This window comes from Phoca vitulina, unplaced genomic scaffold, assembly GCF_004348235.1.
Source record: "Phoca vitulina isolate PV1807 unplaced genomic scaffold, GSC_HSeal_1.0 scaffold5, whole genome shotgun sequence".
NCBI classification, from domain to species: Eukaryota; Metazoa; Chordata; class Mammalia; order Carnivora; family Phocidae; genus Phoca; species Phoca vitulina.
Genome location: NW_022589708.1, coordinates 14481796 through 14494947, shown reverse-complemented (window position 1 = coordinate 14494947; position 13152 = coordinate 14481796). Strand labels below are relative to the sequence as shown.

Sequence of the window (13152 nt, the reverse complement as noted above, 5' to 3'; positions counted from 1 at the left end):
TTTGTCTTGGTGTGTGATCTTTGCTTCATTTAGAGTTATTCCCCTCTTTTTCTTATCATATCTATGAATTTATAAGCCAGGTCTATTCCTTTTTTAAAAAATTTTATTTATTTATTTGATAGAGCAAGAGAGCGAGAGAGCACAAGCAGAGGGAGCTGCAGAGGGAGAGGGAGAAGCAGGCTCCCCACTGAGCAGGGAGCCAGATTCGGGGCTTGGGGCTCCCTGAGGGGCTCAGGGCTTGATCCCAAGGCCCTGATATCATGACCTGAGCTGAAGGCAGCCACTTAACTGACTGAGCCATGCAGGCACCCCAAGGAGGTCTATTCTTAATTATCCTACCACCATTTTTAATTCTAGCGTCCACTAACACCTTTTGCTCTTTCAGTTTCTTCTTGGAAGGAATGGCCTCCAATCTCACTTCTTTTATATCCAAACAAGATAGTTAAGAGACACAAGTGTCTGATGTTTTTATGTTGTCTACTGTAGTCGGGTCTGAGCATTTACACAGTGTTCTAGTATTAATTCTTTTAAAAAATATCTCCTTCACTTACAATTGAGGCATTTTATATTAATTTTGCAAAATTGTGTGTAGGTAGGTTCTATTTTCTACGACATTTAAATTGGGACTTTTAAGAGGGACCATTTCAAAATATTTGTTCAACATAAGCAAGTGCTGGGTCTGATGGAGTTGAAAACCACTGATTCAGATGCAAAAGTGCTCCAGAGAAAAGGCCAGAGAAGAGCTGAAGGAGTTGGCAGACAGAAAGGGCCTCAGTTCATCTGAGGAAGTGTAGATTGTAAAGACCGGGGCTGTGATAAATGGCAGCAGAGGACCCAGCAGGAGTCAAGCCCTACCCGTGAGTCCAGGTGAGACTAGCCACACACTGCAGGGAGGGCTGTGGGAGCAGGAAACTCCCCACAGACCACATCTCCTTCAGCCAATGTGAAGATTTTACATAAGCTCCCTTAGCTCAGATAACCCCAGATGAAGGCGAAGAGAACAAGGAGAGGAGACACATGAACTTGAATATTTAGCCCAAAGAGATAGAGGTTAACTGAGAAGTGGTGAGCTAACTTAAGTTGGATACTTTTAAAATCCTCCAGTGGCTTCCCATTTCCTTCCCAGTAAATTTCTTATAGTGGCTAACAAGCCTGACAGGACCCGCCTCCCACCATCCCTCTAACTTCTTCCCTACTATTTCACCCTGCTGGCATTTACACTCTTGAGGGCAAAAACTATTGCCTTTTGTGTTCACTAAAGTATCCCAAGTACCTAAAAGCACTTAGTACATAGTAGTGACTCCATAAATATTTTTGGATTAAATGTATGGATCCTATTGTCTTATTCATTATTTTTCCACTGTTAGGATGTAAGTCACATGAAGGCAGGGTCCTTTTTGGTCTTGTTTAATATACGGTAAATGCTTAACAAGTTTTTTTTTTTTAAGACTTTATTTATTTATTTATTTTTTGAGAGAGCACACAAGAGGCACAGAGGGAGAGGGAGAAGCAGACTCCCTGTTGAGCAGGGAGCCCAATGCAGGGCTGGATCCCAGGAGCCTGAGATCATGAACTGAGCCGAAGGCAGATGCTTAACAGACTGAGCCACCCAGGCGCCCCAATGCTTAACAAGTTCTTATTGGAAGACATATATGAATACCTACTATGAAAAAGTTATTGCCTCTGCTTACGCTATACTGAGTTAACGAATACATTATACATACCAGTGCCATAGTGTGTATCCATCACTCATGGCAGCTATCCATGGTGGATAAAGAGTGTTATACGATAAGGCAAAGAATGAATTGTTCATATAAATAGTACTTTATGGGAAGCAGTCTGTAGGGGTATGGTTGCCCCAAAGTTACAACCATGTAGTGAACTGGAAGACACTCTGTATATAACACTATTTTTTCTGCAGTTTGCCCTGTCTGTGCAAACTCTTCTACTCAGCTTCCTCAGGAAAAAAAAAAAAGCCACCGCTTTGCTGCTTATTTGCAAAACTGCTTACCCTGGGGGCTTTTTTTTTTTTTTGGGTTTGTTTACAAAAATGAAAAAAAAGTCATTTCAGTGTATAAGAGCTCTTTGTGTTCTTGAAGGAGAGATTCGTGCTGCCAATGACTTACATAATCTGTTTTGTTTTTCATGTGTATTGAAGGGCATTCGCATCTATATATTCCTGTGTGCAAATGTAGGGGATCCAAAACTATTCTCTGTGATTGTTTGGATTGTTAATCTCTCCAGGGTTTCCTCAACATTCTCCAAGGCAGTTTCTGGCACCAAAGGGAAAATGGAGAAGTTGAGATGCAATTTTATCTCCCAATTGAACTTGATTAAATGGGGACTGTTCTAATCAAAAGTTTGAATCCTAGGGGAGTGCAGCGTTGTTAACGGGTTTGAGAATATTCGAGAAGAACAGGGAAGAAGAGTACTAAAGTCACGGTGGAGAAGGAAGCAGGCAAGAACATAATTGTAGTAAAGCTTATTAAGGCATAAAATTAGGTGAACAAATTGTTTCACAGATAGTGTTAAGCTCATTGCTAGACTGGCAAAGGAAGTGGAAGAAAGCTCTTTGAAAACATTATTTTTATTATTTTAATAATTTGTGTAGGATTCATAGTAGCTGCAATCTGTTAGCCAGAAACAGTTACCAGCTGGTGTCATCATGGAGTAACTGTAGCAGGCTGAATGCAAACATGTTTTTCCTTTTACCTGGAGTGCATTCAATTTTACAAAGTTTCTATTCATTTCCACCTGAATGTGAGGTCTGCCCTTGTAGATAAGGAAACCTGTTTATTGCGTGATTTAAGCACTTCGATTGGGTTCACACCAAGTTCCACAACTGTAATAGGGAGACCACACCTGGGACAGGCAGTGTTTACACAACTAATATTACCTCTCATTAAAAATGCATACTTGGGGGGGCGCCTGGGTGGCTCAGTCGGTTAAGCATCCAACTCTTGATTTCAGCTGAGGTCATGATCTCAGGGTCCTGGGAGGGAGCCCCTCATCAAGAGTAGGGAATCTGTTTGGGATTCTCTCTCTCCCTCTGCCCCTCCCCACTGCGCTCTCTAAAATAAAAATAATAAATCTTTAAAAAAAGGAATACGTGGGTACATGCTTGAATTGTCTAATTGCTTGATTCTATGCATTGCTTTCCTTGTGGTTACCTCGAGGAAATGGTGGCACTCCATTAGTTATTTTACTGAAAGCAAAAGCAGATTTCTGGGATAATGTACTTTGGAAAGGGTTAAAGTGCACTTATTTATGGAAATATACATTTTGTTAGTAATGTAACTGTGATATTTGTTTGTCATCATATTGTCTTCTGAAATTCTCCTAAATAATGTCTTTTAACAATGACATAATCATGTTAAGAGCGTTATTGTCTTTCCCCTGTTTATCTGGAAACTGATAGAGTAGGTGCCAAAATACTGCAGGATGTAGAGATCACTCAGCTTTGCCTATAAAGCCAGAGGGAGAGGGAAAATAATTTAATTGTTCTATTGCAATTTCATTGCCCCTTCCTGCCTCTTGACTCAAAGGGTCTCAAGAGGAGAGAGAGGAAATTATGGACTCTTTTGCAGATGTTCATGGGGTTTCTTCAATGGCGATTTGAATGTATGTCCGGGATGTTAGTGGTTGCTCATCCTGGCTCTGCTTTCTCCTGGTTGTCCTTGGTTCTGCCTCCTCATCTCTGAAATGGGATATTATACTTCTCTTATCTCCTTAGAATGTTGTTCTGAGGAGCAAATGAGATAACATCTAGAAAGTGCTTTCCACCCTATAAATTGCCCAAGCACTCACGTTATACATTTGGGTAGCTAACAAGGTTATACTTATCCATGTGATATCAAGCGACTTTATAGGAAATGAGAAATGTCTCAAATAAAGTAATATAAAAAAGTATACTGAATTTTTACTTGGTAAAGCAAAGGTGTATATTTTATTTTATTTATTTATTTTTTTAAAGATTTTATTTATTTATTTGAGAGAGAGAATGAGACAGAGAGAGCATGAGAGGGTCAGAGGGAGAAGCAGACTCCCTGCCGAGCAGGGAGCCCGATGTGGGACTCGATTCCGGGACTCCAGGATCATGACCTGAGCCGAAGGCAGTCGCTTAACCAACTGAGCCACCCAGGCGCCCAGGTGTATATTTTAAAATAAGTAATATCATTAACCAGATGCATTCAGGAAGTGATCTTTGAGTTTTATTTTTATTTTTTATTTTTTTGTCCTATCACAATTTCTTGCTTTGGAGAGTAGTGTGATGCCATTAATAGGATTGTAAACTTCAAGTGAGAGAAAAATAAATAGATTAAGTAAGCTCTAAAGAAGCTGATTCATCTTGCTCAACACCTTTTTTTTACTAATATAAGCTCATACAGTATCAGGAAGGGCACTGTTTGTAGTTGTTTATAGAGTTGAAAAGAGGAAAGGAAGCAGAGGTGGGGAAGCTTTGTTGAGAAAAATCCCACCTGTCTAGAACAATAAAAATAACTTCCTATGGGAAAGAGTTAGCATCCCTGAAAGAGATCTGGATCCTAACTGATGGCTTGAAGGGGACAGTCTGACAAATGGAAGAGATCAGTACAGTGTCTCATGAAAAGACAAGTACCGCACAGATCCATAAAGAGGCCCGGTGGGAAGGTTGACTGCTCTGAAGGCATGAGATGCCAGGGTAGCCAGGAGGGACATGATGACCTTGGCAAGGGGATCAAATTGCATTGATTCCCTCTTCAACACACTGCCACTCTCCACTTGGGTCAAGCAAGTATAGGGACTGTGAAGGGGCAGTTACTGCCATTTGATGGTACATCCATTCATTACCTGAAAAACAGAAACCATTATTAAACAAAGATTTGATTCTCAGGTAAATGCAAACTTTAGATGTTTGAAAAAGAAAGTTCAAAAAATCTGCACATAAACAAGAGCTTATTTAGCTTATGAAATAGAGGTAAGTGTAGGTCTTATCATCCACATGGAGGGGGGGTAAAGGGTGAGTCTTGCACATTTAGGAACTCAATGTGTATTAGCAGGATGAATTTTAAGAGGTGACCCCTCAGCTCCTCTTGCATGGGAAGTACTGCATGGTTGTGGGCTGGTGGGTACGGTGCTGGAAGAAATGAAGTGTGCGTTCAACAAAGACCCTGATAGCAGGTGCCTAATGGCTCATGGATGGATGCTGATTGAATAAAATTGTAGAGTTGGACACACAAAGTTTGTAGTTAAGGAGGGACCGGAATAAAACTTGGGCAACAGTTAGAATGTCCTGGGTGGGAATTAAAAGCAGTCTGGAGCCAGTTTCCCCAGCCAGCTCGAGTGCAGTCCTGTCTAGGTGAGTCTGCCCAGCGGTGTGCGAGTGTTATCCCTGCACGGAGGCCGGCCAGATTTGCGTCCATCCTCAGAAGGAGAAAGCTGCGGATGTAAAGGTCTCGGTTCCGTGTCGGCGACGCTCTCCTCGGGCCTCTCTCCTTGCTCCGCCTTTGCTTCTCTCCCAAATATTTCCTCGCTCTAAGCTGAAGGGATTCCCACCCCCCAGCTGCCTCCTCCGAGCCCCGCGGAGCAGCGGACTCCTCCCCTGGAAACTCCTCCGGGGCTGGGGAAGGCTTTGGCGCATGCTCCGTACCTAGGGCAGGTTTTTGCTGCGGGTAGCAGGGCTCCTGTCACACCGGCTGGCGGGTTGTGGCGGTGCCAGCCAGTGTTTGCGAGTGTGCCTGCGTGCCCGCGCCTGGGCGGACCGACCCGGAGCAGCAGTGCGACTCTTCCCGGGGACGCGGCTCCGCACAGACGCCTCGCGGGCAGCCGCCGCGGGGGCTCCTCTGCAAACTTGCGGCGGGCGCCGTCGGCCCTCGCGGCTCCCGCGCCCAGCGACCGGAGGGCAAAGGCGCCGGCCCGGTGCGCGTTCCGGGCGCGGTGCCCGCGGCCGGCCGAGGCGGCGGGGCCGGGCCGCGCCTTCGCCCTTGGCCCGCGCCCTGGCGAACCTCATGCAGCCCCAGCGCTCGCGGCCGCAGCCGCCCGGCTGCCCCGGGCAGGTGCAGGACCCGAGCCGCGCTCCCCAGCGCCTGAGCGCCTGAGCGCCGGCGGCGGGATGCCCCGCGTGGCCTGAGAGCGCGCGCCGCGCCCTGGCTGGAGCGGGGAGCGGGCCAAGCCGGGCGCCCCCGGGAGCGCAGGGCGCCCCACGCCGCAGCCGTAGCCGCGCGCGCCGGCGCCCGCCTGCCCGCTCGGCTCGCAGGCCCTGGCGCTGCCAGCCGGGGAGTGCGGGAGTGCCGCGGGGCCGCCAGCCAGCCGCACGCCTCGGCGTCAGGGGCATGGAGGAGCGGCGGGCTCGGAGCCGCGCCACGGAGTCCCCGAAACTTCCGAGCGGGCGCCAGTCCGCGCCGCTGCCGCCGCCGCTTCTTCGCCTGCCGGCCTGAGAGCGGGACCATGGATGAAAGGTTCAACAAGTGGCTGCTGACGCCGGTGCTCACTCTCCTCTTCGTGGTCATCATGTACCAGTACGTGTCCCCCTCCTGCACCAGCTCCTGCGCCAACTTCGGGGAGCAGCCCCGCGCGGGGGAGGCCGGCCAGCCGGCCGCCCTGAGTCCCGCCCGCCGGGCACAGGCGCCGCCCGAGGAGTGGGAGCGGCGGCCCCAGTTGCCCCCGCCACCCCGGGGGCCGCCCGAGGGGTCTCGGGGGGCCGCTGCGCCAGAGGACGAGGATGAGGAGCTCGGGGAGCCGGAGGAGGAAGAAGAGGAGGAGGAAGAGGAGCCGGACCCCGAGGCCCCCGAGAACGGCTCTCTGCCCCGGTTCGTGCCGCGCTTTAACTTCACCCTGAAGGACCTGACCCGCTTCGTGGATTTCAATATCAAAGGGCGCGACGTGATCGTGTTCCTGCACATCCAGAAGACCGGGGGCACCACGTTCGGCCGGCACCTGGTGAAGAACATCCGGCTGGAGCAGCCGTGTAGCTGCAAAGCCGGCCAGAAGAAGTGCACCTGCCACCGGCCGGGCAAGAAGGAGACGTGGCTTTTCTCCCGCTTCTCCACCGGCTGGAGCTGCGGGCTGCACGCCGACTGGACGGAGCTCACCAACTGCGTGCCGGCCATCATGGAGAAGAAGGACTGTCCCCGCAACCACAGCCACACCAGGTACTGTCTCCGGCCCCCTCTCGCTTCCTGCCGCCTCCCCGCCCCTCTCCCCTCGGTCCCTACCCTGGGCGGCCCTGCGCTGCCTGAGCGTGCGTGTGGTTCCCTGGTGTCTTCCAGCGATTGGGGCAGAGGCTTTGGGAGTGGGGTAGGGAACCGCTGGATAGCGCCCTGGTCTTGAACTCACTCTTCCCCTCCCCACTCCCCTTCTTTCTCCCCGCCGCTTTCCGATACCCCCTTTCACCTTCAAAGGTGTCCCGAGCAGTCGTGTGTGTTCTTCCTTGTGCCTAGGACGGCGTGGCCTGCCGCCCACCGTGCAATGCAGAGGAGGCCTGGGTTAGACTAGCGAGGTCGGATCTTGTACCTAAATTGTGTGAGTGGAAACCCAAACCCGGTGAAAGGCAGGAGGAACTGCGCATGGAGAGGCAGGGCAGGCGTTTTCCAGGCACGCTGAAGCCAGAGGCGAGTCTAATCCCTCTATAAGTGGCTGTTGGGAGGCTCCTCGCCAGCTCAGGAAACAATCCTCTTGGTGTGTCTTTGAAGACACACTTTCAAATTCCCGCTGTACCTCGATAACCCTAATTCTGGAGGTGGTCTTTGTTGCTGAGCAATGCCGGGATTTGGACTCATGCTGTTCTCAGCAAGATTTCCACTCTCCCCCAGACCAATCCATCAACACATTCCAGAAGTACTTGTTAAATGCCTACTGTGGGCCGGGCAACGTGCTATGGGGACAGAAAGATAAAATAAGGAAAATCCCTTCCTTTCAGGATAGGTGGTTTTCTCTCTCCACCCCCCCCCCACACTTTTAAATAGTAATACTGCTGAAATTAGGAAAGTTTGAAATCTTAATAGCCAATGATACTGCTTACATTAACATCCTTTGAGAGAGGCATGAGCTTAAGAATTTGGTTGAATGTTCTTTCTGCCCACTGCAATTTGAAGATTAATCTGACATGCTTGCTCAAGGGACTAAAATACTAAAAGCTTGGAACACTAGTTTATTGAAGTTTTTATCTCAAAGGTTTCAAACAATTTGGTGTAAGGAAACAGGAATTTAAAAACTCAAGCTCAATATGTTGATATCAGATAGCTTTTGCATTTGACATTATGGAAAGACTTCATTTACTGGAAGCTACCCAGATTCTGAATTCACCACCACTGAAGCATCTAATTCTACTTCATTTCTCCAAGAATGAGCAAAATTTCATTATGGGATTTTTTACTCTGGCAGTTTTTCAAATACTTTCTCTCCTCCCTGCTCCTTTCCCTGTTTAATGGAAATTGGTTAGAATAGGAAACTGGTTGGACTTGGAATGAAGGCATTAGGCTCCTTCCTTAGCATATTTTAAGGACCTTTTACTTTAAAAAATTTCTAATCCTGTAGTGTTTTAGACCCTGCACCTCTGTTTTAGCTTAAAATAGTTTTTCAATTAATTATTACTTTCAAACTTCCTAACAGACAAGACTGTTATTTCAATGAGAGACAATCTTTGCTGCATCTTACCCCAAATTGTACCTTTTGTATTTCGGCCTTTACCTATTAATTACTGACTGACTCCAAGGAGTTTGCTACTCTGATTCCTAGCTTCCATTTCCATAAAACTAGAGACTTTGATTATCACAGAGGAACATCGATTCTACAGTAGGGATGGGCATTTTATTCTCTCAATATATATATAAAAGTCTCAGTGGATAGATGAAGAGTTTTGGAGGAACTAGAGATTATGGAACCTGAAAATAATTGGAGTTTTGCTTAGTGATGAAGTGTTCTTCTGCTATAGACCCTACCTGGATTAAGCAGTAAGGTCTCACTCCTATAGGAAATACTCAGTATCTCTCTACTCTGTGATGTGGGAAAATTCCACCTTGGCTATTTGAACATACGGTTTCTATTGCAGAGTCAAATGCTTTTCTCTGTTTAATGATGGACCATGAACATTTATTTCTCTCTGAATCACAAGTTATCAGATAATCACCCTGCACAGGGTTGCTTTTTTTTTTTTTTTAGTTTTTTAATTTTCACGTAGGTTTTTTTTCGGGAGGGGGTGGTTACCACTTTATAATTCCTTTTCCTTTTCTTCTTCACCTTCTCTCCCCTTCTTGGTATTCTAAATTACTTCTTTCATTCTAGATGTCGTAGGAAGGAATGGTTGTGGGTTATGTGAGGCACCCTGCATTGAACGTTATAGGGAAAAAGTTGAAGGGATGTCCAGTAGCATCTTCCTCACAGAGAAGATTGAATTACTGGTCTGGCATTGGAATGCCTGTGTACAGCATTCTACAGTCAACTAGATTAGCCTGGATAATGGAGGGTACATTTCCACAATGCAAAATGGCAGATAATCTATCGCTACATAATGGGAACAAGGTTCTTCAAATAGGGCTGACTCTAAGCAAACTCGAGAAGTAGATCATGTTGATATTAGTTCCCTAGCCTTTTTGCTTTTGGCCCTTTTGAGGGTCCCCCTCCCCATTTCTCACAGGGATTAGTGCCTTTGTAAGGCATCTAGTGAGCAAGAGCAAGGATTCTGGATCCAGATGGATGTGGCTCTTGTGTAACCAAGAGTGGCCCTTACTAGCTATGCAACCAGGAGTATGTTACTCCTTCTGAGCCTCAGATTCTTTATCTTTAAAGCACAGGTAGTAATGAGTACTTCTCTTATAGAGGTGTTGTGAGAACTAAATGAACAAATGTGTGCAAAATGCTTACCGCGGTGTCTATGTATAGTGTAGTGTGCTGGAATATAGTACTTACTTTGCAGGTATATAGTAATAGTTAACATTAGTTGTTGTAATAACACTGTTTTCCTGAGTCAAGGCCTTCTTTCCTGAAAGGATCTGAGGTCAGTTCCTTAGAGCAGCGCATTGTAAATGGGTCACCTTATTTTATAGAGATGCTATTTTGTGATTACTTGTATTGAGACAGAATTCAAACTTAAGAAATAAATGGAAAATAATGGACATTTGAGCATCAATCAATGCAGGGGACATGATGGAAGACAGGGACACAATATAATTGGGTATATATTCTGTTGGTGATGAAACAAACAAGCAAACAAAAACCAACCTGTCTGGGATGGTGTGAGCAAGTGGGAGTATCTAGTACCAAAGGCAGAAGTGGGAAGCCAACTCTGAAAGGAGATGCATGGTTTAGATGAAGGAGCCATCATATGGACTGTATGGACCCAGGAAGGGACAAGGCTCTGGGGCTGGCAGTTTGGATCCAGCACAGAGGGGTTTTTTTTTTTTTTTAATGTTTTATTTATTTATTCATGAGAGTCGCAGAGAGAGAGAGAGGCAGAGGGAGAAGCAGGCTCCCCGCCTAGCAGGGAGCCCGATGCGGGGCTCGATCCCAGGACCCTGGGTTCATGACCTGAGCCGAAGGCAGATGCTTAACCATCTGAGCCACCCAGGTGCCCCTGAGCACAGAGATTAGTTAGAGTAAAATAGGAAGCAAATCAGAAGGTGGCACAAATGAATGACCTCTTCGATCCTGTGACTGATGATTTCTTCTCGTTATATTTTTTTTGCTTTCCCCCGCAACTATCTTTTTGGTGGGTTATTCTTTCTTATTCTTGTGTTGCCTTCTTTGTTACTGTTTTTCCTTTTATCTGCATGTTCAGGTCTTTAGAAGACTATTCTTTACCATTGTTGAGTATGGATAGAATCATAGCATTTTATGGCTAAAAAAGACTGAAGAAGTAATCAAGTCTATAAAATATCTGGCAAATGAGTAATTTAATTCTAAGGAAGTGAAATGATGTATCTAAGGTTTCTTCAGGGAACTTGAATTTTCATTTTAATAAGTTATATTTGGTGTTTTGCCTGTTGTTTTCTTCTATACTTCTATATGCTTCTATAAAAGTAGAGTGGAGAGTGTTTTAAGCACTTATTACATGCCGGGTACTGTGATAGTTCTGGCAATAGAGTTTTGAATAGTGTCAGTCCTATGGGGCTTAGGCTATTAGGAAAGAAAGACCTTGATCTTCTTTGGTAGGTGAGTATCACTCTCATTCTTAAATAATGGTAGAAAGAGATTTTTTAAAAAGATTTATTTGTTTTAGAGAGAGAGAAAGAGAGAGAGAGCGAGAGCATGTGTGTGGGGAGGGGCAGGAGAGAATCTCCAGTAGACTCCACACTGAATGCCAAGCCCCATGTGGGGCTTGATCCCATGACCCATGAGATCATGACCTGAGGCAAAAGCAAGAGTGGGCCACTCAACCAACTAAGCCACTCAGGTGCCCCATTGCAGGAAGGAGATTCTATTCACACTTTTTGTGGGGGGGGGTAGTGATTTTTCCCTTTTATGACCTGTTTTCTGTTGGTTCTAGTAGACTAGTTGGAATCTTATGAATATTGTAGTAGATAGGACCTTCTGTGTTGCAAATGATACAAACCTAACTCAAACTCAGTTCAGCCAGGTGGGAATTATTGGCTTAATAACCAGACCATAGGAAACATAGGGGTAGAGTTGGTTCTAAGAACGACTGGAACTGGAGGTCTGGGGTCTTTCTCCCCACACTCTTTTGGATATTGACCTCATCAGATTGGCTAATTCCATGAAATGGGTAAATGGCTGTCATATCTAATAGCTCCACAGGCCAAGCAGATAGCAAGCTTTCTCCATGTTCCAATTTAAAATCTTGGGGAATGACTCTGATTAGTCCAGCTTGGAACTTGTGACTATCCTTTCTGCCAGTCCATGTGGCCAGGGCGATGAGGTTTTCGGACCCACCTGGTATCACAGTACCATCTGTGGGACTGGTGTGTGTGTGTGTGTGTGTGTGTGTGTGTGTATGTGTGATGATAAGAAGGGGCCCTCACATAGATACAGCTCCCACATAGACGATTGGGTTCTGGATAGTCTTTCTAGTTGTGTCAATTATATGTGTAAGTGAATAAAAAATGAACTTTCAGATCTCCCCTTTGCATTCTTGCATGTAGGAACATTTTCAAGTCAAGCTATAGCTCCAGTTTACTTGCAGCAGCTGGAAACCATGTCATATGAGGAATAATTTGAAGGAACCTGAAGTATTTAATATGGAGGTGGAAAAATTAAGGAGAGATGTAAAAATTGCCTTCCAATAGTCAAAGGAAGAAGGTGTGGAAAATGGAGGAAGCTTGCTCTGTATTTCTCCAAAGGATGGAACTAGGATACGTGGGATACCAGTGGTAGGATAAGGTTTCAACTCAGAGTAAGAAAGAACTTCTTAAAATTTGTAGCTGTCTAGGTGCCTGGGTGGCTCAGTCAGTTAAGCATCTGCCTTTGGCTCAGGTCCTGCCTTTGGCTCCTTGTTCAGTGGAAAGTCCGCTTGTCCCTCCGTCCCTCCCCTTGCTTGTGCTCTCTCTTTCTCTCTCTCAAATAAACAAATAAATAAATAAAATCTTTGAAAAAATTGTAGCTGTCTAAAACGAGAATGAAATCTTCTGTGCAGCGGCATACTACCTAACAGTGAAAACTTTAAATGTGGCTGATCAACCACTGATGTTGTGAAAGCAATTCCTCCCCAGGAAGGGCTGAACTCGTATGGCCTTCTATTTTAAGTTTCCGTGTTCCAATCTAAGCTGAATTCAGGGTATCTTTCTTTGTCCCTTTCCTGCCCCATGCAGAGAAAATAAAACAAGAGAAAAAAAAACCCCAAAATGATTACAAATGAGCTACTCCTTTCTCAAACATTTGTAGATATTTCTACCAAGGAAACTTTTGGTAGAGCACTGTCTGATGGTATAGACTGTTGTACTCGTTCGGGGCTAAAAGCAATGGATAGGTCCTGTGTACTAGAGCGTCGCTTCTTCATAATAAGTATAAAAAGGTAAGATGAGAAATATAACTTCCACCAGAAGCCGTTACCACTTTGAAACATCATCTGGGTATTGCTTTTTCCTGTGGACAGCAGGCTAAAATATATAAGGAGGCTACAGAGTTCTGTTTGAGACTGTCTAGAATATTATGGCCCATACTGCTTTCTAAAGCATAATCTTTTTGATGTCTCTTCTAATTAGAAATGTTGAACTGTGAAGA

The 13152-nt window shown here is 45.6% G+C and overlaps 1 protein-coding gene across 4 annotated transcripts in view; it reads left to right on the top strand.

Annotated features, from left to right (window-relative positions):
- The first annotated feature begins 6214 nt into the window (after window positions 1-6214).
- Window positions 6215-13152, top strand: part of HS6ST3 (heparan sulfate 6-O-sulfotransferase 3) — a 647122-nt gene continuing 640184 nt past the window's right edge. For all 4 annotated transcript variants that reach the window (XR_004299205.1, XR_004299204.1, XR_004299203.1 and 1 more), the window contains exon 1: window positions 6215-7130. Coding sequence is in view for 1 of the 4 variants with exons in the window: in XM_032402738.1 (XP_032258629.1) it covers window positions 6427-7130 (704 nt within the window). In the remaining 3 variants the exon portion in view is untranslated. The remainder of the gene's footprint in view (window positions 7131-13152) is intronic.